The sequence below is a fragment of the Ranitomeya variabilis genome, chromosome 6 (assembly GCF_051348905.1).
Source record: "Ranitomeya variabilis isolate aRanVar5 chromosome 6, aRanVar5.hap1, whole genome shotgun sequence".
Taxonomy (NCBI): domain Eukaryota; kingdom Metazoa; phylum Chordata; class Amphibia; order Anura; family Dendrobatidae; genus Ranitomeya; species Ranitomeya variabilis.
In genome coordinates this window covers 473,445,581-473,472,672 of record NC_135237.1, presented here as the reverse complement: position 1 = coordinate 473,472,672, position 27,092 = coordinate 473,445,581, and the positions used below count along the sequence as shown (strand labels likewise).

At 40.2% G+C, this 27,092-nt stretch overlaps 1 protein-coding gene across 6 annotated transcripts in view; it reads left to right on the top strand.

Annotated features, from left to right (window-relative positions):
- C6H8orf34 (chromosome 6 C8orf34 homolog) overlaps positions 1-27,092 on the top strand; it is a 350,072-nt gene that overhangs the window by 231,191 nt on the left and 91,789 nt on the right. For all 6 annotated transcript variants that reach the window (XR_013217047.1, XM_077270640.1, XM_077270641.1 and 3 more), the window contains one exon: positions 15,128-15,201. Coding sequence is in view for 5 of the 6 variants with exons in the window: in XM_077270640.1 (XP_077126755.1) it covers positions 15,128-15,201 (74 nt within the window). In the remaining variant the exon portion in view is untranslated. The remainder of the gene's footprint in view (positions 1-15,127; positions 15,202-27,092) is intronic.

Below are 27,092 nucleotides of genomic sequence, written 5' to 3'. Positions count from 1 at the left end.
TAGAAATTACAAGTGTACTTATTTACTGAAAAGAAAAAAAGCCACCTCACCCAAGCAATCTACGTGAGGCAAGTGCACGGAACTCCATCCTGATGATACGTGATTAAGCAAACGGAAAAGCAAGATTAGTTCAAGCTCCTTAAAAATTCAAAGTTTATTTAGTCCATAATATATAATTAGATGAGTCCTTTAAAAAAACACTCATATGAGGAGAAACGTGGTTTAATCACTGATCTTTATCAAAGCCTACAAGTCCTCAATACCTGCAATGCTTAAATATGGTGCAGGACCAATAAATCAATCCCAGACAAATCACATGACATCCATATGAAAGGTACTAATATTGCACATAATCAGAATGACATGTGTGTATATAATAGATAAAAGCAAAAATGTAAAAAAATGTTAAAAAAAAGAGGAATAAGTGAAAAACTAAAATTATGAAATTAAATTTCATTATGTTTAAGTGTCACAGTGGAACTGTGGGATAGCAAGGGACAACTGGCTCCTCATCTGTACCTCAGGCTAGGCAACTCTAGGATATCACTGTCTCCAGGATTACCCCTGATAGTGGGGATGCCTGGGTCATCGATATGCTCCTAAATAATGCTCATCTGTTTCTTCTTCCCCCTCCCCTCACTTCCCAGGGGGGTAGGGCAGAAGTGTATGGGAAAACACAAACAAGATAGACAGGGCAAAACAGAAGCACAGACACAGCACTCTCACAGGAATACACAATAAAGAACAAAAAGTGTAAAGCCAGTGAGGCAAAACAGCAACACAAAAACACCAAAAGGAGAGGAAAGGCTACACCAAAAATCGCTTGCAACAAACTTAGAAACAACACTAGGTAAGCTTGGATATGTCAAGCCAGCATATATAGGCGGTTAGAAGATATGACTGGTTCTCCCAAAACATGTGACTAGAGGAGATTAACAACCTAGCTCAGCAGAGATGTAACTGTTGCTAACCTATCTAGGAGCTACAAGTCTTAGAGTCGACTCCCGAGTCTCACTGGTCTGATTACAAGGAAGAGTGCAAAAATCTGTGGTTACCATACACCCTGACACTGCCACGATAGTCGGTGATATTTGCAAAAACCTCTTTGTGACATTAAGACCATTAATAGTGCCCAGTTTTATATATCCAGAAAGCCTCACGTGAAAGGAGATGTTTCCTCTAATTTCTCTCCGCGTAAAGGTTTGTCTACCTGTTCTAGCCCACATATTTGTAAGGATGTAATACTCTGTTGGGGAAGTGTAATGAAATGTTTGGAAGCTGGTGAAAGAATTGGTAATATTAGAAATAACATGTAAATGTTCAGAAATCCGCGTTTTGAGTGTGCAGGATGTACAACCAACATAAGCGTGGTTGCAGAGAGCACAATTCATTTTATAAATTACATTTGAATTACAATTAATAAACTGTTTAATATTATAGCTTTGAGTATTATTATGATTAGGAAAGACTTTTGTGTTACTAGTTGCTTACACATACTACAATCAGTACTGCCGCACTTGAAAAAACCTTTACACTGTAATCATGTTTCTCTAGAATTTCTTGATACAAACATACTGGGACACAGTATGTTACATAGTGTGGGTGCCCTTCTATATTACAACTAGATTAACCCAACATTTCATATATAGCCTAGATATGCGGCACTTCCATAACAATATATAAACCAAAAATCACAAGAGGAAGCAAAAATTGCCGTGAAATCACGAGCTTTATTTACACAACAATATTTAAAAAGAGTTTTAAGTTTAAAATAAAAGGGATACTTAGTGCATACAAAAACCACTTGTAGCAGGGATATACTTATAAACAAAAAATATATATAAACCTTGAAATGCCAAACTCTATAGAGGATTCAAAATACATGGATATATACTAAGTTGTAGTACAACTTCAACAATGAATTTATTAAATTAAATAGAATTCAAGGAAGAGAAAATTTTTTGCATGCTGTACTTTTATAATTAGTAGTATTAAATGTCACATCCAACATCTATGCTGTATTTAATGCCAAAAAACTAAACACAATAAAGGTTATATTCAAGAAGTTGTATCTCCATATAAATAAACTCAAATGCATCTAAGAGTAAGTATTAATGGGTTAAGTCCCCTTTAAAAGTGGTAATCACATGAGCATGAGTAGGGACCTAATTGACAATGTGTGCATAAAACTGTATTGGAGCAAAAGCTTCCTAAAGGTACATTTAAATTAGACATAATGGGCAGAAAAAGGGCTAAGTCATTGGCATAAAAAGTGCAGACAATGCAAATAGATTTAGAATAATACCTGCAGGTGGCTGGCAAAACCCCGACGCGCGTTTCGCTTATTGCTTTATCCAGGGGAGTGTATGTGTACTGACAGGTCAGTCTTATATACTCTGTATAATTCAGTGGTGGCAGCGGTTGGTTAGCAGTGCTTCCACTAGCAACCCGGCGTGATGTCACCGCAGACCGGCATCACATAATGTGAGAACATCTCAGAGGGGAAGGCGGAACAGGCACCAGGAAAGACGCGTCTCCATGGCAACGCCAGGCTGGAAGCCGTCAGGAGTGCACACTGCCGGAGGTGAACTAAAGGACGGGAACATCCATATTAATGTGCTGATAGTACGTAGGAATAACGGGCTTAAGTGTAAGTTTTTATGGTTCTGTGACAAGATGCTGTGCAGACACTATTAGAATAAATGACAAAAAGGGGATGAAAGACTAAGTAGGTGTTTACGTGCATAATAAAGTGATAATGTTCAAAATAATAAATATATGCATGGAAGTCATTAACAAGATTACACGGTAATGGAATACATTACACATATATGGAGCGCCCCCAGTAGGGCTATGGGGTACTCGGTACCGGATCCTTCGGTTCTCAGTGGGGATGTCACGGTGGCTGACCCGGTCTGTGGCCCTAGGGATGTCCATTGTAAATGGGAGAAAGGTCTTTAAAGGGATATGTTCGTGACGCCACCTGTGGTATTCGGTCAGGGTGACCGACGCTGCTTAGGGGTCCGCTGGGGAGATGTAATGGCAACTAGATGGTATACCTTCCCACAGGTGAAGTGTATCCCCAGGGCTTCCCAGAGTGTAGATGGTGGATGGTGTGAGGCGCAGTGAAGAACGAGGATACAAGGTTGCAGTCTCTTTACCTTTACTGAAGGCTTCAGCATCCACAGTCCTGGGTACAGACCACAGGGTAGGCAGGGTCCGGCCGGTCTGAAGGCAAATCCAGAGTCCCCCTTATCCAGGTGGAAATCAGTAACCTTCCTCTAGCGCCTGGGTGTTGTAGTACCTCCCTGCTGAGCATCTGGGTAAGTTCCTCACAACTGATGTTGGTGTGCTAGATGTTATTTCTCTTTCTCTCTGTCCCCCTGATGGAATGGATAGGACACACCCATATGACTGGTGGCCTGAGGCTTTTTACAGGGACTCTAGCACGCCCCGGCCCCCACAAGTTGCCACAGTGCCTCCTGGGTATGGGTCGGGCAGCTAATATGGAATTAACTGTCCTGCCGGTGTCTGGAGCAAAGCTTGGAGACGATACTCCCTCGGTGTTTTGGCTACCGGATCCTGTGCCTCAGAAAGGAGGCAGCCTTTTGCAGGGCAGAACTCCTTCTGGTTTCCTCTCCTTTTGCTATGACTTCATTTCTCACCCTCCACAATACAATTCTCTTCTAATGTCTCTTTCTTAGGATGCTGCCGCACGTCGGGCAGGTGCAGCTCTGTGGCCTTCTGACTAGGCCTCTGACATGATCCCACCCCTGTCAGGGACCCACTCTGTCAGCAGCTATTAGGTGGTCTTCCTCCCTCTCTGTCTGCCTGACAGGTGCTGCCTGGGTGAAGCCCAGTCAGCTTCTGCCTAACTTCCTATCCAGACCACCAGTTTTACCTAATTGTGAGGAGTGCCCTAGTAGATAGGAGCATAGCTCCCCCTGGTGGGCTGGAGTGTGAAGTGTGTTGTGTGGTTTGTGATACCTGGTAAGAAGATCTCCTTTATAGCCTTCAGACATAACATCACTCTTCCTGGTGGAAGAACGACATTACTGCAATGAACAGGACCCTGGGGCGCTGCACTGCCCCCCTGTTAAATCCAGTACTCCCGGACAGGGAAAAGAAAACAACAATACATTAGCAACAAGACATGCAAACTTTTAAAATGCTATAAAACAAATTAATTTAACTATTGCTTCCCTTTATGGGAGGTGAGGACACTTGAACGTTACAGACAAAACATATTTACATTGTGCGTACGACTTTAAGTCAAGTAGAAAACAATTATTATCTAGCTACGGAACACAATTACCCTTACAGGTATACTATTTACTAAGTGCATAAGCAAACATCTTATCTTTATTCAAGTGATAATTTTATTAACTAACCCCCACGGGCTTACTTCATTTAAATGCAGAACAGTCTATTAACCCCCCACGGGCTCACTGCATTTTATTCAAAAGTACATCATATACATTTTATTCTCAACTTTTACCAGGAGCTACAGACTCCCACGTCTGCTCAGCTATTCTCCTTACGTACCAGCTCCGCCTAGCTGATGTTCCTAGACAAGCCCCATTTAGTACATTATCAACTAACTTTCCGGCTTCATACTATTAACTATGTAAACATTATTAACAATTCTCTTTATTGCATTAACTCACTATCTATTATAGCAACTTTATGATATATTAACTTGTCTAGCAAAAGTGCAATACTTCAACATTCCCTTTACGAGGAAACCCAAGTCTCTCAATGAGGTATATTAATCACATCAAGATTCAAGTCAATTTAAAAGTGACGTGATGCGAGGGTCCCGTGACGAACCCCCACGTTGGTCTTCGGTGGGCTACAAGATGTAATTTTGACCCGGAATTCTGCCAGACCAATGGGTTTTTCTTCAGGTCTATATGGCAAAGTTATTTTTACAGCAAAGTTAACAGCAGTTTCTGTTAAGAGGCAGTCTCTGCAAAAGCCTCCTTTGTAAAACCAGTAGGACGCACCTTTAAGAAGGTGCCAACTATGTACAATGGACAGTTTGTGATCATGCACAGTTCTTGATTCTGCAGTTCGTTGTAATAATAAGAAAAATTGTGCAAAACATGGGATCCTCCTTAAACTGAGGACCCCTTTAAGGAATAACCCTGGACGGGTTTAAAGGCAGGAAAAGGAAATGTTTTTAAGAACTATTTACAATCTTGTCGGTTTTTCTCTACTTAGACGACTTCCAGGGCTTTACCTGGCACGTAATCCTCCCTGGCCTGGGAAGGGTAAGGTCCAGGATTATACCCGGTGCGGGATAAACGCCACGGGGGGCAGGCAGATACTTGGGATGCAGCTCTATCTGGTACCTGCACGCAAGGTGGCTCCGCCGACGCCATTCCGCTCCTTCGAGGAAGGTGCCAGAATCAGCGGCGGTAGAGATTGCGACTCCTCTGGCAGCTCCAAGAGGTCCATCTTCAGCGGCAGCATATCTGCACACTCCTCCGGTGACGGGGGTCTGCGCTGGGTCGGGGCGACTCCACTCCGGTATCTGGTGGCTGCCATGTCTGTTTCTTCCTCATCCTTTTCCGCTCTCTTCTCCTGGGGCGGTTTCCTTTTCTTTGTCTCCGCCCGCCATTGAGGATCAGGAGGCGGATCCCGGCTGCTGACAGACACGTCCTCAAGGACGTATGTTCGTGACGCCACCTGTGGTATTCGGTCAGGGTGACCGACGCTGCTTAGGGGTCCGCTGGGGTGATGTAATGGAGCATAACTCCCCCTGGTGGGCTGGAGTGTGAAGTGTGTTGTGTGGTTTGTGATGCTTGGTAAGAAGATCTCCTTTATTGCCTTCAGACCCTGGGGCGCTGCATATATAAAAAATATTTTTTTTTACATAACAGTTGTATAATCATTATTTAGAACTATAAGCAGACGTTATTTTAGTATTAGTGCAATAAATTGGCTATACTAAGTTAACCAACTACATATAATTACAACCAGATTGCAATATTTTTTGCATGAGTCATGTTACACTATTAATATTATCATTTTAAATTTATGATGACTCATACCTGGGATACGAACTTCCCCTTGTTCCCTCCTGTGTCATCCATTAGCTACATATAACTCTCACACCTCTCATTTGTATCCTTTGATAGCCCTGGGTTTATCTAGTTCCGATTAGTACTACACAGGGAAATGGAGGGTGAGTCATCGAAGAGCGGGCGCTCCATTCCATTATGGTTTTATGGTGCATGGTAAGGTAGGGTAGAAAGTAGGAAAAGAAGGATAGCATCCTCTTAATCATCTGCTTATGAATGTGTTAGGTATAAGCAACTGCTGATGAACAGATCATATACTTATGTATTTAACCCCTTAACCCCGAACAATTTTCCGTTTTTGCGTTTTCATTTTTGCTCCCCTTCTTTCCAGGGCTATAACTTATTTTTATTTTTCGGTTAAAATGGCCATGTGAGGGCTTGTTGTTTGCAGGACAAATTATAGTTCTGAACAACACCATTAGTTTTGACATATCATGTACTGGAAAACAAGAAAAGCATCCAAAGTTCGGTGAAATTGCAAAAAAAGGGCAATTCCACAGTTGTTTTTGTTGTTATTTTACCATGTTGACTAAATGCTAAATGCCGTTAAGATTGTCCAGGTCATTACAAGTTTACAGACACCAAAAATGTCTAGGTTCTTTTTTATTTAAGTGGTGAAGAAAAATCCAAACTTTGGTAAAAAAAAAATTGTGCCTTTTTCGGAGACCTGTAGCATTTCCATTTTTCGTGATTTGGGGCGGGATGAGGGTTTATTTTTTTCACGCTGAGCTGATGTTTTTATTGATATCATTTTGATATAGATACAATCTTTTGATCGCCCGTTATTGCATTTTATGGCGTTTTGACTTTTCTTCTCGTTATGCCGTTTAGCGATCAGGTTAAATCTTTTTTTATATTGATAGATCAGGCAATTCTGAACTTGGCTCTGAATATGTCTGTTTAATTTTTTTTATCTTGAATGGGGCAAAAGGGGGGTAATTTGAACTTTTATATATTTTTTATTTTTATCATATTTTTAAAAACTTTTTTTACTTTTTGCATGCTTCAATAGTCTCCATGGGAGTCTAGAAGCTGCAGTACTCTGATCTCCACTGCTGCACGCAGGCGATGATCAGAAATGCTGACTTGCTATGAGCACCAACCACCGGGTGGCGCTCATAGCAATCAGGCTATGACCAACATAAAGGTCTGCTGGCTACCTCTGGTTGTCATGCCAACCCATCGATGACCCGCGATCACGTGACGGGGTCACCGATGGACGAGATTTCTGGCACGCTTCCCGGAAGCGCAAGTTAAATGCCGCTGTCAGCTATTGACAGCGGCATTTAATGGGTTAACAGCTGCAGGTGGATCGCGATTCCACCCGCGGCTGTTAGAGGCACATGTCAGCTGTTCAAAACAGCTGACATGTGCTGAGAAAGTATTATTATGCCCAAGGTTGGAAAGGGGTTAATTGTATGTTCGCTTGTGGATTAGTATTCTTTTTCATTTTTAAAATATAGATTTATATTTTAAGGGATTTTTTGTAAGACAAAATCTCGATTGGTAGCACCAAGAAATTCTCCTGATGTCTATTGTCAGGAATTTTTACCAATTGAAAATGCACATGCATAGAATGTTTGTACAGGTGCTTCTCACAAATTAACTTTTTGATGATATTCTAATTTTATTTCAGTTCTTCAATACAAAAAGTGAATTTCATATATTATATAGAGTCATTACAAACAGAGTGATCTATTTCAAGTGTTTATTTCTGTTAATGTTGATGATTATGGCTTACAGCCAATGAAAACCCATTATCTCAGTGAATTAGAATACTTTATAACACCAGCTTGAAAAATTATTTTAAAATCTGGAATGTTGGCCTACTAAAATGTATGTTCAGTAAATGCACTCTATTATTGGTCAGGGCTCCTTTTTCATCAATTAATCAATGCGGCGTGGCATGGAGGTGATCAGCCTGTGGCACTGCTGAGGTGTTATGGAAGCCCAGGTTGCTTTGATAGCAGCTTTCAGCTCATCTGCATTGTTGGATCTGGTGTCTCATCTTCCTCTTGACAATATCCCATAGATTCTCTAAGGGGTTAAGGTCAGGTGAGTTTGCTGGCCAATCAAGCACAGTGATACTGTTGTTTGTAAACCAGGTATTGGTACTTTTGGCAGTGTGGACAGGTGCCAAGTCCTGCTGGAGAATGAAATTTCAATCTCCAAAACGCTTGTTGACAGAGGGAAGCATGAAATGTTCTAAAATTTCCTGGTGGACGGCTGCACTGACTTTGGCCTTGATAAATCACAGTGGACCTACACCAGCAGATGACATGGCTCCCCAAACCATCCCTGATTGTGGAAACGTCACAATACTTAGGAAGCCTTTGTAGGTTTTTGTTAATTCTTCTAATTTACTGAAATAATAACTTTTGGATTTTCATTGGCTGTAAGCCATAATCATCAACATTAACAGAAATAAACACTTGAAATAGATCACTCTGTAATGGCTTTATATAATATGTGAGTTTCACTTTTTGTATTGAAGAACTGAAATAAATTAACTTTTTGATGATATTCTAATTTTGTGAGAAGCACCTGTATGTGTCAATGTGTGATGCAGTGTAAATAGGGCTACTCTTTCCTAGGGAGGTAATGAAAATGTCAACACGTGAGGGCTCCTTCAAGGGTGATCTTTATGTTAGTTTAATTTTATTTGTTTTTGTCATAGCTTCCATCACTTCTAATATCACTCATGACATGCATATACTGGTAGAAACTTTTTTGCCACTATTGTAAAGCACCACTCCAGCATTTTTCATAATTTCAGTGTTGGAGTGATGATGTAATTCTCATCTTCAGCTCTTCCCGGTATCACTCCAGTCTCGCGGTGCCATCTTGTGACCGCAACTTCTAACTGACCAGAAGTCAGAGGTAGCAATCACAAACTCTCAATGTAAGTTTTTAGCAGCCTCATCCTCACCTCGTTCTGTCTCTCACTCACTTACATTGAAAAGTGACCTCCAGATGGCCCAGCAAACACTGGAGCGATCCAGCAGGTCACAAGCTACTGAAGAACAACCGTAGCAGCGCAGGTAAAAAATGAAGAAGGTGACTGATCAGTATGAGACTAGGGTCTGGAAGCTTGCATTAGTTGCACCACTTCAGTGCTGCAATAAACCAAAACGCTGGAGTGTAGCTTTAACAACTCAATTTTTCCAGACAAGTAATTTATGCTATTAGGAAACAGTTTTTGTCTTCAGAGATGGCTGACACTTTTCAGGATCAATAGAATACATTTTGTTGTAACTAAACAGAAAGCAGAACCAGCACATCAAACAAGTCCTTACCCTTTATCAGTGTCTTCAAATCCTCTCTTGACCATCACCTCCTGTGATAAGAATATCATCTGCCATCCGCACATGTTGAGGACACTCATCTTGGATTGCTATCGATGGCCCCCAGGGAGCTGATATCCTGATCTCTGGTATATCAGCCTGGCACTGGTGGTCAGCACTTATGAGTAGATTTATATAACTGAAGTAGTTGAAGAAAAGCAAAGACAATAAGTATGGATGACTTACTATCAATGCCTCTCTTGCAATATAAAACAATAGATTACATTTGTCTTCTTCATGACATGTTTTTGGAACTTGAAGATGAGCTTGTCAACCATATTTTTTTCATTCTTTGGAAAAGTGAATTTCCATTTTATCTGCAAGACCTTTGTTTTGAATAGATTTTCCACATTAATGGCAGCCATATGATGTTTGTTTCATATTTGGTGCCAAATATTATGGATTAGAAAGTCAAGCTTAAATATGTAAAGTTCCCTTATTAGGGTAAAGGACTTTTCCAGACCTTCAACAGAAAATGTTGACAGTACAGATGAGCGGATTGTTTGAAATTCAATTTCGCGGGCTTCCCCGAATTTTCCAAATTAATTCAATTTCTGGCAAATTTATTTGTGAATACTGAAAACCTCTAATCGCCCGGAAAATTATTCTACAGGGTGGGCCATTTATATGGATACATCTAAATAAATGGGAATGGTTGATGATATCAACTTCCTGTTTGTGGCACATTAGTATATAGGAGGTGGAAACTTTTCAAGATGGGTGGTGACCATGGTGGCCATTTTTAAGTCAGCCATTTTGGATCCAACTTTATTTTTTTCAATGAGAAGAGGGTCATGTGACTCATCTAACTTATTGAGAATTTCACAAGAAAAACAATGGTGTGCTTGGTTTTAACGTAACTTTATTCTTTTGTGAGTTAATTACAAGTTTATGACCACTTATAAAATGAGTTCAAAGTGCTGCCCATTGTGTTGGATTGTCAATGCAACCCTCTTCTCCCACTCTTGACACACTGACAGCAACACCGCAGAAGAAATGCTAGCACAGGCTTCCAGTATCCGTTGTTTCAGATGCTGCACATCTCATATCTTCACATGCTTCACATCTTCTATGCTGTGAAGATAGTTGACTTTATGGAACTTTCTCCCATCTCCCTACTGCATCTCTGGAGCTCAGATATTGGGGTTCTTTTTTACCTCTCTCACCAAGGCTCTTCTCCCATGATTGCTCAGTTTGGCTGGACGGCCAGGTCTAGGAAGACTTCTGGTGGTCCCAAACTTCTTCCATTTAAGTATTATGGAGGCCACTGTGCTCTTAGGAGCCTTGAGTACTGCAGGAATTCTGTTGTAACCTTGTCCAGATCTGTGCCTTGCCACATTTCTGTCTCTGAGCTCCTTGGCCAGTTCCTTTGACCTCATGATTCTCATTTGGTCTGATATGCACTGTGAGGTGTGAGGTCTTATATAGACAGGTGTGTGCCTTTCCAAATCAAGTCCTATCAGTTTAATTAAAAACAGCTGGACTCCAATGAAGGAGTAGAACCATCTCAAGGAGGATCAAAAGGAAATGGACAGCATGCCACTTAAATATGAGTGTCTGAGCAAAGGGTCTGAATGACCATGTGATATTTCAGTTTTTCTTTTTTATTACATTTGCAAAAATGTCTACACTTCTGTTTGTTTTCAGTCAAGAACTTACTAAATGGATGCAATGAAACAAAGAGTGAAAAATTTAAAGCTGTCTGAATACTTTCCGTACCCACTGTATATATACCGTATATATCTCTTGCCCCTTCTTATGATGCAGGAAGCACATTTTCTGCTAGCTGCAAGCAGAAAATTAGCTGTTTTGATAAATATGCAAATGAGCCTTAAGTGCTCTGTATGTGTCAAAGCCCTTCCCAAGCCTCTGCCTCCCTGGCTGTATTCTCCACCCAGCCCTGTCTTCCTCTGCTTGACCGACAGCTCACTGGTTGTGTACTCAAGCCTATCAGCTGTCAGTCAATTAGAGGAAGATGAAGTTGGATGGGGAAGAGAGACAGACTTAGAAAGTGTTTTCATATGCACAAAACACTTAAAATTAATTTAGATATTGTGAGGCAGTGAGGGAAGTTATATGCGAGGGCCGCTATGTGTCCCCCAGGATGCGCATAGAAGGGTATTACGGCCGCTGGAGTGCATTGCAGTCACAGTCATAGCTGTGGTTGCAGTGCAGAATAAAAATAAGTTTCGTCTTGAACAAGCTATTTGCCCAAGGCAAAATTAAGAAAACCCAGCATGGGCTTTTATTTTTGGCTGTGATCTGGAGGATACTGTTTGCTTTTCATTTGTGTGTTTTTGGACATTAAAGACATTTTGCTTTGAAGTTTACTGGGTCACTGCCTCAGTACCGCATGATGTGAACACTGCCACACTACAATATGCATTAAAACAGAGATATGTCAGTCATGAAGCCACAGATTGCATAAGTAAAACATGTATTATATATTTGAGAGAGAAACATGACCATATTAACAGTTTGGGGACTTGAATCATTCTGTCAGATTCCCTTTAAGAATAAATACGATGAAAAAACTTCACACAAAAAGGGAACTGTTGGGCCTATATTAAATAGTAGCTTTATGTTTTAGTGTGAAAGACTATAACGCTGGTGGGTGTGGACCCACTGCACCATGGGCCAGGCTTACCCTGGAGGGGCGTAACTAAGTGACTACCAGATATTGAGTAGAGCTTATGATGGTGAGGATAGGCTGGGCTACTGGTCGTCACCATGTACCAATCCTGGGCAGTCCTTGAGTCAGCAGCAGCTGACCGGAGGGTCAGAGACATTGGTACAAGGTACATAAGGACGAGAAAGAAGCGTAGTCAGATTGTCCGGGGTCGGGGCAAGCAGCACAGGTTTACTAATCAAAGCCGGAGCTATGAATGGACACCTCAAACAAAGCTGGTAAACAGGCTGGGATGCTAACAGGAGCCTTTGCTGGTTATTAATTATAGGGGGACCTACATCATTTTTTGTGGGGGTGCCACTTTTTAATAACCAGTAAATGCTAAGTATATCTATGAGCTAATATTAAAGGGAACCTGTCACCAGGTTTGGCCGATATGAGTTACGGCCACCGCCTTTCAGGGCTTATCTACAGCATTCTATAATAAGCCCCCAATCCGACCTGCAAAAGAAGAAAAATAACTTTTATTATACTCACCTGGGGGACGTTCCAGTCCTATGCGTGTCGCTGGTCTTGGTCCGGCGCCTCCCATCTTCCTCCTCAAAAATTTTTTAACATATACTCTATCTCTGATGGAATAAAAAATAGCTAAAGCAGAATTTTCAGTTGATTATATACAATTTTATTTGCGCATGTTCACATGTGCTTATTTTATCATAATCAGTCCCAAATGTTAAAATATTCAGCATTAGCTGTCTTGTTTTAATTTTAGATTGCTAGTCAAAGATTAGATGCAGCATGTCTAGGTAGTGAATATTCCTCAATGTGACTAAACATAGACCTACGTGTGAAAAGTGCTGTCATTTTTTAGACTTGTGGTTGATGTAGCTATATAATAGCTTATTTAAGTATTGACACCTCAAGAGCAAACATTTAGAAGTTTCTACTCTGTAAATTTTTACTTTCATGTGTTTTTTTAACTTTTTATATTACATTTTAAACATTGACATATATTTAAATGCTTTTAAAAACATTAATGAAGTTGACTAATTCATCAGAGTAGACAATTTATATTACCTACAGAACCTTTGTGCCTGCGTTCTACAACCTGCGAAATAATGGGGGTACATTTCTAAATAAAATAATGAAATGCAGCAAATTATGTAATTTGTTATATATAATACTGAAATATAATACTGCAGTAGAAATTCTATAACTGTCAGTTTGGGAGCTGCAACAGAAAGTAGGGATTGGCAGCATCAGAATGGGAACAGCAGCAGAAAGTAGAGGCTGGCAGCATTAGATTGGGAGCTACAGCAGAAAATAGAGACTGGCAGCATCAGAATGGGAACTACTGCAGAAAGTAGAGGCTGGCAGCATTAGACTGGGAACTAGAGCAGAAAGTAGAGACTGGCAGTGTTAGAATGGGAACTACAGCAGAAAGTAGAGACTGGGAGTGTTAGAATGGGAACTACAGCAGAAAGTAGAGACCGGCAGCATTAGACTGGGAACTACAGCAGAAAGTAGAGACTGGGGGTGTCAGAATGGGAACTACAGCAGAAAGTAGAGACTAGTGGCATCAAAATGGGAGTTGCAACAGAAAGTAGAGACTGACAGCATCAGAATGGGAGCTGCAGCGGAAAGTAGAGACTGACAGCGTCAGAATGGGAACTAGAGTAGAGACAGGCAGCATCAGAGTGGGAGCTGCAACACAAAGTAGAGATTGGCAGCATCAGTATGAAAACTACAGCAGAAAGTAGAGACTGGCAGCAGTCAGAATAGCAGCTACAGCAGAAAGTGTGGACTGGCAGCATCAGAAATGGAGCTGCAGCAGAGAGTAGTGACTGTCATAGTCAGAATGGGAGCTGCAGCAGAAAGAGACTGGCTGCAGCAGAACATAGAGCCTTGTAGCCGTCAGAATTGAAGCAACAGAATGTGGTGTCTGTCATCAGAATGGGAGTTGCAGCAGACAGTAGAGACTGGCAGCGTCAGAATGGGAGAGATAGAGGATTATTGAGATGATTATAACTTCATTTTATTTATTAATGTTTATTTCATTCTCAGCACTTTGTAAAATAGATTAACTGAACCAACAACTCGTTTAGTTACAAATAGCTATGGTTTGGATATGACTTTACTCAGAGTTTGGAATTATGACTTAGTACAACCTGTGAGTTGTACAGAGTAATAATAGTACCCATAGAAGGTTCTAGTGTACTTCTGGAGGCCTCTGATTTCATACAGAATTCTGTGATCCTCCATTGGATGCTGTATTACAACGGTATTATCTCCTAGGGATTTTGCTTCTATGGAAAAATATTTATACTGAGCCTTCATTGGAATGACTATGATCCCTCAGTAATGAATCGTGTGGACATGTTCTTCCATGGCTCTCTGTTGTGTTCCTGATGTCTTTCTCTGAAATTTTCTTGTAACATCTTCCATTATAATCAAGTTATCCATTATACAAGGTAGATACAATACAACATGCAAGTTTTGCCCCGAGCATCTGGGGATATTGTCATGTCAAGGGCCAAATAATAGATCTGCTTTTCCTAGCCATTAAATTCAATTACAGTAGGTAAACACGGTGATTAAATTACAGGCATGTTTAGATCTGTGTACCATAGTGATTAAATATATGGGATACATACAGCATTTATTTGTAGATGGAATACATACTTATCACAAGTGAAAGACGACAGATGATAGGCTGTCATTAAAAGTAAGGGCCCCACTTCTTCTACCTTAAATATCCCGCAGGCATCAATTATTATATCACAATATTTGGGCTTACCCACTGGTAATTCTTGGCGCTACTGCCTTTTTTGTTTTCATCATGATCAAATAAGATAGGCTGCCTCAATCCATTAAGACTTCACTCATCAAAATAGGCTCCGTGGCAGAAAAGATATAAAACATATTACCGTTGTAATTCAAAACCTGCTCTTAAACCTATTTATATAGTCTTGGCATGAAATTTAGAGGTTTACATATTTCAAGAGATTAATTATTCCAAAGTAATTACATGAACATGAAGCTATTTCTTTTTTGTCTCCTTGGAACAGATTCATTGCCTGGAGCAGAAACATTAATGGAGGATGATGAAGAATTTGAAAGTGCATCTCAAGTGACAGGACCTGTAAGTAAATGACATTGGTACTGACAAGGATAACATTTGAAATAATGGTATTGAGAATGGGGATGACACAGACAATTACTATGCTGCTAATGACTACAACATGATAGAAAAAAGTGGAGTTGCTGTAAAATATGTTTCAGAATTGTACGGACAAATGGATGCTAGTATGGTTTTGGAGAATAAGAGGAAGTCAGGGTATTTCCTGTACTGGCAGGAAGTTACCCACTGGCCACTCCGGAGCCCAATGATATCTAAACTCTAGATCAGTGATTCCCAAAGTCCAGTCCTAACAGGTCTCAAACACATCATGTTTTCTGGATTTCCGGAGTATTGAACAGGTGATGGAATTATTATCAAGGTATAAGAAATTCTCTCACCTGTGCAACACTTGAAAACATGACCTGTTGGGGGTCGTGAGGACTAGAGTTTGGGAAACACTGCTCTAGATTATTAGTGGCTCATTAGCAGTGAATTATTATACAGTTAGACAACCCTTAGATTGGGTTTCCAATGCTGACTTTTTTATTTTTTCTGGACAGCATACCAAAAAATCACAGGCAGCCAATATTTTTTATGGACACATGGGAAAAATATTATATATCATTATGATTATAAGTGATACATGTCTACAGCTCATAATTCTGATATGAAGAAATTAACTGCATTTACTGAAAATTGTAAAATGATAATCACAGTCAAAATAATCCGTATAAGTTTCTTCAGCTTCCAAAAAATCGATGACGCCTTACATTTTTTTACAGACAAGGCAACAAAGTGCCCTATTTTTACAGACTGTCCTGGAATTTCTGGACAATTAGCAACCCTGCCATTGGACAGCCATTTTTCTACCCTAGGATTATCAATACATTTGTGGTTATCATGTGATTGATTCCGTAATTGTGTTACAAATTACCTCATCGTTTTATGACCATTTAATTGTGTGATGTCACATAAATTAGTAAGGAGGAAAATGGATAAGGGATAGATCCATAATTAGTATGGATGGAAAAAGGCCTAAACTTCAACCTAAGGGTGGGAAAGGATATTGAATGAAAAGAAGAAATACATTAACGATCATAAGTAGTGTTGGTCGATACCTTCCGATATGCAAAGGTATCGGTATCGGATTGGATCAGCCGATATCCAAAAAATATCGGATATCGCGATACCGATACCCGATACCAATGCATATCAATGGGACACAAAATATCGGAATGGTTCCCAGGGTCTGAAGGAGAGGAAACTCTCCTTCAGGCCCTGGGTTCCATATTCATGTATAAAATAAAGATTAAAAATAAAAAATATTGATATACTCACCCCTCCGACGGCTCCGGTTCTCACCGGTCCAAGCGTCTGCCTCCGTTCCTAAGAATGCAGAGTGAAGGACCTTCGATGACGTCGCGGCTTGTGATTGGTCACGTGACCGCTCATGTGACCGCTCACGCGACCAATCACAAGCCGCGACGTCATCGAAGGTCCTTCACTCCCTGCATTCTTAGGAACGGAGGCACCGCTAAGAGCCAGGGTCCGCCGGAGCGGTGAGTATATCAATATTTTTTATTTTTATTATTTATTTTTTACATGAATATGGATCCCAGGGCCTGAAGGAGAGTCTCCTCTCCTCCAGACCCTGGGAACCATACGCACCGCACACTTCCGATTCCGATTTCCGATATCGCTAAAATATTGGAACTCTGTATCGGAGTTCCGAGACAGCAAATATCGGCCGATACCCGATATTTGCAGTATCGGGATGCTCAACACTAATCATAAGGAATGAATGAATCTGCTTGAAAGGAGCACATTTTCCCTACTGTTCCCAAGTGTTGATAACTGGATCAACAATCAGAATAACACTTTTATCCATTTTTTATCCATTTACAGTACATAAGAGTATGTATTGACTTTTTCTAAGAAATCATCAAGGCCTTTTTTGATAACATCAATGGTCACTGTGACCATCTCCTGAGTTTGGCTATTTTACAGATTAATAGTTCTCATGGTAAAGGAAGCTTTCCCCCTATGGAGATTGATCCTTCTTTTCTACAAGAAGGGGGTAGTGCCTCCTATGTGTTTTGAAAGGGTTTTGCATGAAAAAATATTTTGACCATATTTTTCATATGGGCCCTTTATGTACATGTCCTCCCTTAGTTGCCCCTTTCTAAGACAAACTGAAATTCTTATAATCTTTCCTCATATCATGATATCATTAATCACTTTTGTGGCTCTTCTTTGTACCTTTTCTAACTGGTTAACAGAACTGCATATTCCATATGAGGCCTCATGTCCAAGCTGCTTTTATTACTTAAAAAAAACATACAGGCCTTGGAGGCTGCTGATGTGACTTCTGAAAGTTAAAAAAATTCCCATTTCTGCAGGATTTTGGTGTAGTACGGTGATTAACACTGCTTTCTTGGAGCACTTTCTGAAGTATTTTAGCTGAGCCGTCAGAACTCATGGTTTATTCACATAAAATACTCTCAAATATATTTCTCATAAAACATTTTTGGTAAAGGAAACTCTAAAATTGATCAGTGCGGAGTAGAAAATGACAGACGACTGACATACAATTATCTCCATGTAATTATTGGCATCAAGCTTCTTTAAGGGTCCAATATCTTTTGATGTTTGTAAGGGAAATCTGAGCTCATGTACCATTTGATGACAAGTGACCTTGTATAATGGGCTAATCATATCCCACATAGGGGCCTGCACGATGTAATTGGCATTTACTTTGGATGGTCGCATTTGTCTTGTCTGGGACTTGCATTTTATGTACAGAAGACACTTGATTGTGGGAACGGCCACTTATAAGAAAGTATTCAGTTGAATAGTTCAGCAGGGTGAGCAGGTTAAAGCCAGAACAGGAATCGGTGATTAGATCTCTGGGGATTTTCTCATGGCACTTTGTGACCTTAAACAACTCACTTTCCTTCCGTTGTGCCTCCTGCAATTAAACATTGTAGTAGAACCAACATAAGCAAGTAGAACATCCATCGCCTTGATGTTATTGTTGTACATTATTATAGCTTATTTCTGTAATTATCCAATTAGAAGCATGCACAATGCATCTGACTACTTGATATATCACTGCCTTTCGAATCAGTCTACTTAGATTAGAACCAAATGTTAAGTAATATCCAGCCAGGGGGTGTTCTTTCTTTTATGGACTATTATGTTTAACATTTTCTTTGATAGTGGTCTTGAAGGATCTACATTGTAAAGAACTTTAAAGCATGTTCACTAGGATGTTACAAGACTCTTTATTGACTTTCTTCCCCCCAATCTTGGTACAGTATCAAAAATGCTTAAGAAAGCAAAATAATGAGATACAAGTTTATTCATGTGATCTTCATTCTGAATTAAATTTTTATTTGCTCTCGTCTTCAGTGTCAAAACTATGGAAATTACAATATTTTATTGATCCTTTTATTCTTACACTAGAAATAGATACAGGATGTGAAGATGTCAACATTAAAAGAAAAATGGCAAATTTTAACTCCTGTTAAAATGTCTGATTTTTGTCATGTAAAAAATTATACCAAGATGAATAATTTCCGAACTTTTTCCACCTTTAATGTCGCCTATAATCCGTACAATTCATTTGAAAAATGAACTGAAATCCTTTTCTGTAGAAAACCAAAACTAAAGCACTAAATTTAATTTGGTTGCATAAATATGCACACACATAAAATACCGTATGTACTAGTGTATAAGCCGACCCGATTATAAGCCGCTCATTAAAGGAATGAATATTCATCTCTCTCTCCGTGCCTATAGGAGTGGAGAGAGGTGACTATTCGTTACCTTAATGAGCAGGCACCTATGATAGCCCGGCCGCTGCTGGAAACTGACAGCTCCGGCTGACACTGTGCATGTTATAAGAGAAATGAATATTCACTGCCAGTGCAGTGAATATTAATTTCTCTTTAGCAGTGGGCCGCCGGCTCCTGCCTCCTGTGACCCGCAGCTCACCCTTCCCCGCCAGCTTCTGGGACAATGACTCGTGTATAAACTGAGGAGGGGAGTTTTCAGCATAAAAAAGTGTGCTGAAAAACTTGGTTTATAAACGAGTACCGTATATATGGTAATACTTTGTTAAGGTACCCTATGGATTTGTAACAGCATTCAGTTGTTTAGAGTGGGAGTCAATAAGCATGGCACATGTAGAATTTGCAATCTTTGCCCATTTTTCCTTGTAGTAGCCCTCGAAATCTGTCTGATTATGACAGCATCTCCTGTCCATCGCACCCTCTTCAGGTCAAGCAACAGATTTTCAATTTGGTTCCAGTCTGGGCTTTGGCTTAGCCAATCCAAAACTTCTGTTGGCAAAGTCTTATGTTGATTTGGAGGCATGCTTTGGGTTGTTGCCCTGCAGAAAGGTGAAATTACTCTTTATCTTCAGCTTTTTGCACAGGACTGAAAGTTGTTTTGAAAAAATTGACTGATAATTCCTTCCACCTTGACTAAAGGTCCATTTCCAGTGCCGAAAAACGTGCTTATACAGTCATGACTTTTGGATATGGGATGGACCTCCACTCCATCTTAAAACAACCATAACTACAGTAAACCAAGACACTGGAATAAATACACAAAACACATTATTTTGGTTGTCAAAATGGCCACAACTTTATTTAAATTACAGGATTAAAACATTCACAGTAGGATTCAGGTGAAGTGCTAGTACTGTGATATCCCCAGCTGTCTGACATACAGCACCAGGACAGACAGCCATAAAGGGGCGGCACGCACTGGCTTGCAATTCAGTCAAAGCCAGTAAACCAATGACCCTATTATCCTCACTCCTGTGCTTAACCACCATGCCCACCACTGATTGATGTTACCATAACAACGTCCTTAATGCTGGCCACCAAAGCCGAGCCTGTTCACCACCATGAGGTTTTACATCCTCTATTAGTTAAAATGAGTCCACCTTATCTTGTCTGCAACTTCCACCTGATTCCTAAACTGCCACCAAGAGGCCATTTGACGCTATTAATGGACTCGATCACCATCATCCATGCCTAATAAAGCCATCAACCAGTTACACATGCTATGGAAAGACTGTGCATATAAGTAACAAAATTTGAGGGCTACAACAGATTCATTTTAACAATGTAACTCCTCCAAATTGTGATTGATAATACAGTAACTAAATCAAAATAACAGTCGCAAAACATTCTGCAATGAGGATTCCATAGTGGGAAATGTGAAAAGTACACCATAATAAAGGGGGTAGCCACAGTCTGACTACCTGTATAATGACATCTGTCATGCCTCAAAAATCTATTATACTGCATGCATTGTAACCAGCCCAAATAATTCACCAATTCACAGTTTTGGGTTCTAGAAACCACCATTGTGTACAGTAGCTGTGCTGTGCAGTAACAATTTCTTAAACCCACTTACAATTACCTCAAAAGTGATGAGTATATATAAAGAGATAGATACTATAAATAAGGAGTAAAAGCTATACACAATATAGCATCAACATTATAATCAACCATTAACTCCTTCCCAATATGCGCCGTACTAGAACTGCTCTGCAGGAACTGCGCTCCCGCAAACAGCAGTACTAGTATGGTGCACCGATTGCACAGCCTCAAGCTGAGCGTGGCGGAGATCGGATGCGGGTGCCAGCTGTATGTGGCAGCTGACGCCCCACAGCAACACCCACGATTGATGCTAGCACAGTGAAAATACAATGCCGTTGTGAAAATACAAAATTTGTAACTAAAAAAGATTTGAAAAAATGTGATTTTTTTATTTCCACAGCTCTACGTTATAAACTTCTGTGAAGCACCTGTGGGTTCAAGGTACTCAATACACATCTAGATAAGTTCCATAAGGGGTCTATTTTCCAAAATGGCATCATTTGTGGGGGGGTTACACTGTTTAGTCACATGACCTAATACTACCTGGTGTCTGCTAATTATTCCATACATTTTTGCATTCAAAAAGTCAAATGGCGCTCATTCCCTTCCGAGCCCTGCCATGCACCAAAACAGTAGTATTCCCCACATATGGGGTATCAACATACTCAGGAGAAATTGCACAACAAATTGTATGCAGTAATTTCTCCTGTTACCCTTATGAAATGCAAAATATGGAGCTAAAAAAGATTTGGGAAAATTTTTTTTTTTTTATTTTCACGGCTCTACGTTATAAACTTCTGTGAAGCACCTGTGAGTTCAAGGTGCTTAATACACATCTAGATAAGTTCCCCAAGGGGTCTAGTTTCCAAAATGTGTCACTTGTAAGGGGGTTTCCACTGTTCATGCACATCAGGGGCTCTCCAAACATGACATGGCGTCTGGTAATTATGACAGCAAATTTTACATTCAAAAAGTGAAATGGTGCTCCTTTCCTTCCGAGCTGTGCCGTGTGCCCAACAGTAGATTTCCCCCACATATTGGGTATCGGCATGCTCAGGAGAAATTGCACAACAAAGTGTATTGTCCACTTTCTCCTGTTACCCATGCGAAAGTAAAAAAAATTAGGTCTAAAGGAAAATTTTTGTGAAAGAAATGTAAATGTTTATTTTTTTCCTTCCACATTCCAAAACTTCCTGTGAAGCACCTGAAGGGTTAATAAACTTATTGAATGTGGTTTTGAGTACCTTCAGGGGTGCAGTTTTTAGAATGGTATAATTTTGGGGTATTTTTTTGTCATTTAGGCCCCTCGAAGTCAATTCAAATGTGAAGTGGTCCCTAAAAAATGGTATTGCAAATTGTGTAAAAATGAGAAATTGCTGGACAACTTTTAACCCTTATAACTTCCTGGAAAAAAAATATGTTTCCAAAATTGTGCTGATGTAAAGTAGACATGTTGGAAATGTTATTTATTAATTATTTTGTGCGATATGACTCTCTGATTTAAGGCCATAAAAATTAAAAGTTTGAAAATTGCAAAATTTTCAACATTTCCACCAAATTTTCGTTTTTTTTCACAAATAAATGCAAGTCATATCAGAGAAATTTTACCACTATCATAAAGTACAATATGTCATGAGAAAATATTCTCAGAATCACTGACATCCATTGAAGTGTTCCTGAGTTATGACCTCATAAATTGACAATGGTCAGAATTGTAAAAATTGGCCTGGTCAGTAGTGTTGAGCGATACCTTCCGATATTTGAAAGTATCGGTATCGGATGGTATCGGCCGACATCCAAAAAATATCGGATATCGCCGATACCGATACCTGATACCAATACAAGTCAATGGGACACAAATATCGGAAGGTATGCTGGATGGTTCCCAGGGTCTGAAGGAGAGGAAACTCTCCTTCAGGCCCTGGGATCCATATTAATGTGTAAAATAAAGAATAAAAATAAAAAATAGGGATATACTCACCCTCTGACGCGCCCTGGTAGTTACCGCTGTAACCGGCAGCCTCTGTGCCTAAGAATGAGCGAGTGAAAGACTTGCGATGACGTCGCGGCTTGTGATTGGTCGTGTGACCGCTCATGTGACCACTCACTCGACCAATCACAAGCCGCGACGTCATCGCAAGTCCTAAACTCCTCATTCTTAGGAACGGAGGCTCCCGGTTACATCGATAAGGTCCAGGGGCCGCCGGAGAGGTGAGTATATCAATATTTTTTATTTTAATTCTTTATTTTTTACATGAATATGGATCCCAGGGCCTGAAGGAGAGTCTCCTCTCCTCCAGACCCTGGGAACCATACACTGGGAACTTCCGATTCCGATTTCCGATATCACAAAAATATTGGAACTCTGTATCGGAATCCCGATACCGCAAGTATCGGCTGATACCCGATACTTGCGGTATCGGAAAGCTCAACACTACTGGTCAGCAAGGTGAAAACAAGCTTTGGGGTAAATTGTCTGTGAGAGTGTTTAATATACACACCGCCGCTTTCTCCGGTGTCCAGCGCTATTCTTCTTTACTTCTCTGTGATGTCACCACTCTGCAGACTGGCCAGGCCATACTGTGCTCCATTTTACCTGGAAGTAGTCTTTACAACGGAAGCGGTAAGGAGAATCTGAACGAGGCACCATAGGCTTTCATTGAAAAAATAACTTGCGGATCATTCATAATGCATAGAAAGAGCCGACTAGTCAGAATTGCGGTACCGTCACTAAGAAGAGGAGCAGTAAGGCTCTAGACACTGGAGAAAGCGGTGGTAGGTAAGTATGTTTATAATCACACCACATAACATGCATATACATACACATTCAATGAATAAAATAATCAATGGGAGCGCTTCTTGAAGGCCAGTGTCGTTTACAGAGGTTTTATTATTTGTTTATTTGACCTTGTCGCATTTTTAAGTGTTTGCAGTTATGTTAGACTTTCACATGTATATTACACTTGTGATGTTATAATTTATAAGACATTCTGGAATTTATTCTAGTAATGGAAAATACTGGCACACAATTTGCATAGTACAGAACTGCAAGCAACCTCTGTAATGATTTCTGCATTGTATACTGGCTTTGAAGTGACTCCAGGATGGCATTTCATCTTGTGTTGCTTTTGCAGTCTTTGCTTTAAGATATAATGCTGCCAGTTGACATAATGAAATGTGACATTTTAATCTCAGGAATGTAGATGCATGAGGTGTGACATACAAGCCCACTTAAGTGTCACTGGCCGAGCAAGGAAATACAGTAAGTATAGTTTACAACCTCGGACAATTAAAGGTAATGCCTTAATTTCTTAAATGGGTATAATTGCATAGTGCTTGTTGAAGCAAGCAGCTTTGTAAAATACCTCTTATTAAACATCCTCTGCAGACTATCAGAGGTGGCCAGTCTCTTAGGCAAGTAGGCCATCTCATGCACGCTCATTGAGATAGAGCTTAAAAGCACTGCTGTAAAGCAGTCTGGAGCCAACCCCTTGCACGCTTACAATGCTGCAAAAGTAAAGCTACCTGCTCTAAAAAAAGAGCATCTGATACCCGTGCCAGTGACACAACCTTGTTGCTGGTCCCACCTGTCAATGATCAAGACACCCCGCTCCTTAGTAAGCAGAAAGCCAGCAGGCAATGCAGCACTACTCTCCTGTAATTCTGTAATGCTGTAGATAAGCCCCAATGTAACCTGAAAGATAAGAAAAACAAGTTAGATTATACTCACCCAGAGGCGGTCCCTGTGCGGTCCGATGGGCATCGCTGTCCGGGTCCAGCACCTCCCATCTTCATACGATGTCGTCCTCTTCCTTGCTTCTGTCGTGACTCCTGTGCCGGCGTACTTTGTCTGTCCTGTTGAGGGCAGCGTAAAGTCCTGCAGTGCGCAGGCACCAGGAAAGCTCCGAGAAGCCCAGCACCTGCGCACTGCAGTGCTTTACGCTGCCCTCAACAGGGCAGACAAAGTTTGCCTGTGCCGGAGCCGTGACAAAAGCAAGGAAGAGGACGTCATCACATGAAGATGGGAGGTGCCGGATCCGGATCGTGATGCCCATCGGACCCAGACCACACCGGACCGCCCCCCCAGGTGAGTATAATATAACTTGTTTTTCTTATCTTTCAGGATACATCTGGGGCTTATCTACAGAATTACAGAATGCTGTAGATAAGCCCCTGATGACGGTGGCCGCAGCTTAAATATGAAAAAGTAGGTGACAGATTCCCTTTAATGCCAGTGCCGGATCATTTCATAACTCACAAGAATGTTGACAAACAGACCCTTGGTTTCATTGTGGTCCATCAAGTTACCATCACTTTGTTCTTACTTTTACCTGACAAAAAAGTTCCCCAGGCAATATCCCACCCAGGGAAGGTAAATTAGATTTGAAGCTCCATCAGCAGCATGATGCACCTTATCACTCTGATGAACATCAGGGCAAGGGGCTGACCACTCCTCCTTTGGAGTACACGCACCACTGATGTGTTCAGTTACGTATGATGCATATGCAATTGAATACAGAGAGCATCCCTGTTGTCCGAGTTTGCTGTCAGTGTAACTAAGCCGGCTAGGAGAACCAGCTGAGTTCCACTTCGGAGAGCAGCAAAATGCCAACCCCTGGGAGACAGCTTGATGAAGCGTGATGCTCATGTTGTCTCATGATAGAAGAGCCCTTACTCATTTTCAGGTCCTGAGTGTTTTCTATTTGGGATTTTAATAGTCCGACCCTGAGTTCAAGGCTAATGCAATATGATGCACTTCCTATGGTCTTTGTTTGCTTAATAAAACTAAGTTACAGTCAGATGAAGCTGGCAGCACCTCACAGCAAAGCAGCTGCAAGAGCAGGTGGTCATCTGTTGACATTTATGTCGTACCAAGATATCGTGTGTTACTTTAATATGTCAGGAAGTTACTATTACATGCTCTGATGCTATATAAATTGCCATGCTATTTAATTAATCTGCAGTTCCTTTGTGTTGTTTGCGTTAGTTGAAATGCCAAATATAGTTAAACACACTAAAATTGAACTTGCAGGAAAAAAAGAGCCTGTAAGCAAAACGGTGCAAAATTTATATTGAAAGCTAATTGCAAAAATGATTTTTAGCTAAAAATGAATGCATTTAAGCTGAAAGAAAAAAAAATGTCCCCAAAGTGTTTAAAAAAAGGCTTCCACACATTGCGTATAGCGGTCATGTTCAGTTTCATTTACTAGTCATATCTGACAGCTATCGGAGCTGTTGGACTCCCACTGATATGATGTTGTGTTGGACCTCCACTGATCCAATATAGTGTTGGACCCCCAACGATATGATATTGATGACATATCTAATGTCAAACTCCCACCGATTTGATGCGTCGGACCCCCACCAATCTGATATCATAGATCATCAATATTATATGCCTAGACATCCCCTTTAGATATCAGAATAAATGTAATTTTTAATTATTGGTCACATGACCTTTTTATTTTTGTTTATTTATTGCTTTAATATATAACATGTTTTTGTATTCTTATTATATGTCTGCTCACTTCTAGCTAATGCTATGAAAAGAACTGTTAGGTCAGAAATGCATCAAATGTCCAAAATGGCTAAATTGAAAAATCGCCAAAATGATATGCAAGACGCCATTCCATCATAATCATGTGAATTCATTTTAAAATGTTAAAGATCTCACTCAATCATTGAAGCCGAGCACTAAAATTCTTTCATTTACTGACACATGGCTGACCTTACAAGTTGGCATATTTTAAGCAACCAAATTAATAAATTGACCTGTTTAAATGAGGCCATATGATTGGACACGTTTTAACGTTGAGGTGGAACATGCCAGTTATAAAATGGGAAGAAACATGAAGCTGCAGGTGTTCATCTGAATCTCAATGCCTATCAAAACTTGAAATAAACTTTAAACTTTCAGATTTAAGTGTAGAAATCAATAAAGCAGTGTTGGCGTTTGTCACAGTTCATTAAAGACTCAGCTAAAGGAAACTGCACTATTTAGATAAGGACAGTATTTTCGAAAGCAGACATGGAACTAATGCCAGTATTGTAATTTTATGACTTTTGAAACTTGATCTTGTTTTTGCAAATAAATTAGTTTTTTTTCCAGGTGACCTCACTGAATGTGGAAATACTGATGACATGATGACACTTAATGTGCTAAAAGTAATACTTAAAAACGTAATAAACAAATACATGAATTCCAACTTTACTACGGTATTTTTTTAAAATCATTTTTGTTTTTGTATTCAGTTTTTCATTTTGAAGTTACAGTGACATAAAGTAAAGCAACATGAACTATGTTTGCTTAAAATTACTAAATGCAAAATGGAGCCATAATTCAGTCATGTGCCTCAGGCCTAAGATGTCATTTTTATTTTTTTTGAGAAATGTCTGTTATCTGTTATCTTGCCTGATAAATTAACGGTGCTTGTACTAGATATTTACCATAATCCCACACCATTGTAAATTTATGGTGCGGGCTTAAAGCTCCTGCACCTACATTCTAGCAGGAGC